The sequence below is a fragment of the Nilaparvata lugens genome, chromosome 9 (genome assembly GCF_014356525.2).
Source record: "Nilaparvata lugens isolate BPH chromosome 9, ASM1435652v1, whole genome shotgun sequence".
NCBI classification, from domain to species: Eukaryota; Metazoa; Arthropoda; class Insecta; order Hemiptera; family Delphacidae; genus Nilaparvata; species Nilaparvata lugens.
In genome coordinates, this window is record NC_052512.1 from 7,093,744 (window position 1) to 7,096,361 (window position 2,618).

Here is a 2,618-nt window from a genome sequence, read left to right on the forward strand (position 1 = left end):
TGCCAGGTGGTCAGAGAATGTGATTATCCTAATGGCCTATTTTTGTAGCAATAGTATATCTGAGCTGGCTGAAGCATGTCCCCAGAGAAGGATTCCGTATGTTATGTGACTGTGAAATAGCGAATAGTAAGCTGTCATCAAGTATTCTAGAGTGACAACATACCTTAGTTTTTTAGGAGATGTAGGACTCTTGCTAGTTTTAGGCATTTCTTTGAAATGTGTGTGTCCCATTTCAATTTTCTGTCAAGCCAAAACCCAATAATTTTACTGGTTCGGTAGGGCTTTCAGGTTTTTCGTTTTTCAGAGAGCATATTAATATTTGGGATTTGTCCTCATTGAGTTTAAGCTTGTTTATTTGGAACCATCTCTTTGCCTCCTGTGTGTGAGTTTCGTTCATTGCCAATGCTTGTTCAGTAGATATTCCTCTAGACATCACCGTTGTATCATCTGCAAACAGTATGGAGTCCTTGCTGGGAACAAAGTCATTTGTCAAAAGGATGAATAGAAATGAGAAATGATCAATGAGAAATGGGATCATTCTCAAGAGGTAAAATGCAGAATAGAAAAAGCGAGGGCTGCATTCAATCAGATGGCAAAACTGTTCAAGAGTCACAACCTTAATATGCACATCAAGATCAAACTCCTCTACTGCTACATTTTCTCAATACTCTTCTATGGGGTGGAGTCATGGACATTGACCAAGTCAACTAAAAAAAGACTTGAGGCTTTTGAGATGTGGCTGTATAGAAGAGTGTTGAGAATTTCATGGATGGACAGAGTGACCAACAAAGCTGTATTGGAGCGAATGGATAAGGATTTGGAAGTGATGAACATCATCAAGAGCAGGAAGCTTGCATATTTTGGCCATATAATGCGTAATGAAGAAAAATACAGCCTGCTGAAATCCGTTCTCCAAGGAAGATATGTGGCAGAAGAGGACCAGGAAGAAGGAGAATATCATGGCTGAAAAACCTGCGTACCTGGTTCTCCAAAACTAAAACAGAACTTTTCAGGATGGCTGTAAATAAGATATCCATAGTCAGGCTGATCGCCAATATTCGGAACGAATAAGCACTATCAGAAGAAGAAGATGAATAGAAGGGGACCTAAGACAGAACCCTGGGGCACTCCGTGTTTGATATCTCTAATCCTTGACAAAGCTCCTTTTATTGAGACTACTTGGCTTCTGTCTTCAAAATAACTTTTTATGGTGTTGAGGACCGCGCCACTGATTCCATACCTTTCCAGCTTCCTTAGGAGAATTTGGTGTGGAACACAATCGAAGGCTTTACTCAGATCAAACAGTGTAAGTAACAGAGACGGGATATCATCACTTAGATGCTCCATTGAGGATGTCGCAGAACGTCGGTCTTGGGTCGTCATCTTGGTCTTCGCCGCTTCATTGAGCTTGGGTGTCAAGGAGTGTGTCTGACTCCTGCCAACCAGTTACCAAATCGTCGCCGGTCTTGGATCCATCGTGGATCTCTTTCACTTTCCTGTGCCTTACTTTGGACAAGGCCTGGCCCCATCATATGTTTTCAGATGAGTATAAATGTCACTGCATTTAATTATTTCATTGTCCCTTATTCAGAGGTCATTCCCCTCATTCTAACGTCGTGTGTTTTCCACTCCGACTCCATTATTTACATTTGAATATAACTACCAAGTTAGGTTATGTTTTCAGCATTAGATATTTTCGTATGAAATAACTGGTTATTTAGTATTGGTGTAATTAATTTACATTATCATATGTTCATCTATACGAGGTGATAAAACTAAATCAATATCAACTATTTTTTAATCAATTTTGTATTTTTATAATCTGTTTCAATACTCTTTGGGACTTTGCATTTTTGTTACATCAGGTTTTTAAGGTAACTTAACTTAGTACAAATTTAAATTTATTGTAGCTCATTGAATAATCAACTGATTTTTTTATGATTCGTATTCATTGTTTTATTCTTGGGATTTTCAAACTTCAATTATTGTTTTTTAATTGCATGATTTATTGTTTTTGTTACATATTTGAATCATCACTATTGATTTAACAAAATTATTTTCACTCACATTATTTGATCTGTATGACTGTTCATGTAGTTTCTTGTCATCACAACCTAATTATTTTCAAACTGAATACAATTTTTCAAACATATTATTGTCAAAAGACAGCTCATTAAATTTGCTAATAACTTGGATTTATTCTCGTTGTTATTCAACCGTCTACTGTTGTTGTAGGTTAGTGTTGGTCCGCATTTAACCAGTCGGTCAATACCTAGTTTATAAGCTGTGTTCGCATTTAACCAGTCGGCCCTGTTTTTTATTTCTGTGTATGTTTTATTATCTATCGGTCCATACTCAAGGAGTCGGTCCACAGGATATATTATTCTTGTGTGTTCAACAAATCTACAATTCAATCTCAATTCTTTATGTTGGAATTCTGATGGTAATAATAAAGTGTTACATATTGTAGCTCTTAACATCTTTATTTATTACAGTCCACTTTTATAAAGTCCACTTATTTACTACAGAAATTAAAATCTAATATTCTCATCAGAATTCATTAGTTTGAGTGGTAAAAAGGTAAGGAAAGAATTAAGGAAAGAGAAATGTAAATAAGA

The 2,618-nt window shown here is 36.2% G+C and overlaps 1 protein-coding gene across 1 annotated transcript; it reads left to right on the plus strand.

Moving 5' to 3' along the window:
- The first annotated feature begins 514 nt into the window (after positions 1-514).
- LOC120353116 lies at positions 515-967 on the plus strand. The gene has a single exon (XM_039435768.1). It carries the CDS (start codon positions 515-517, stop codon positions 965-967), a length of 453 nt encoding a protein of 150 aa, XP_039291702.1.
- Positions 968-2,618: the final 1,651 nt, after the last annotated feature.

Excerpts from the sequence above, each read along its gene's own strand:
- LOC120353116 (XM_039435768.1), top strand. The coding sequence starts at position 515 with ATGATCAATGAGAAATGGGATCATTCTCAAGAGGTAAAATGCAGAATA.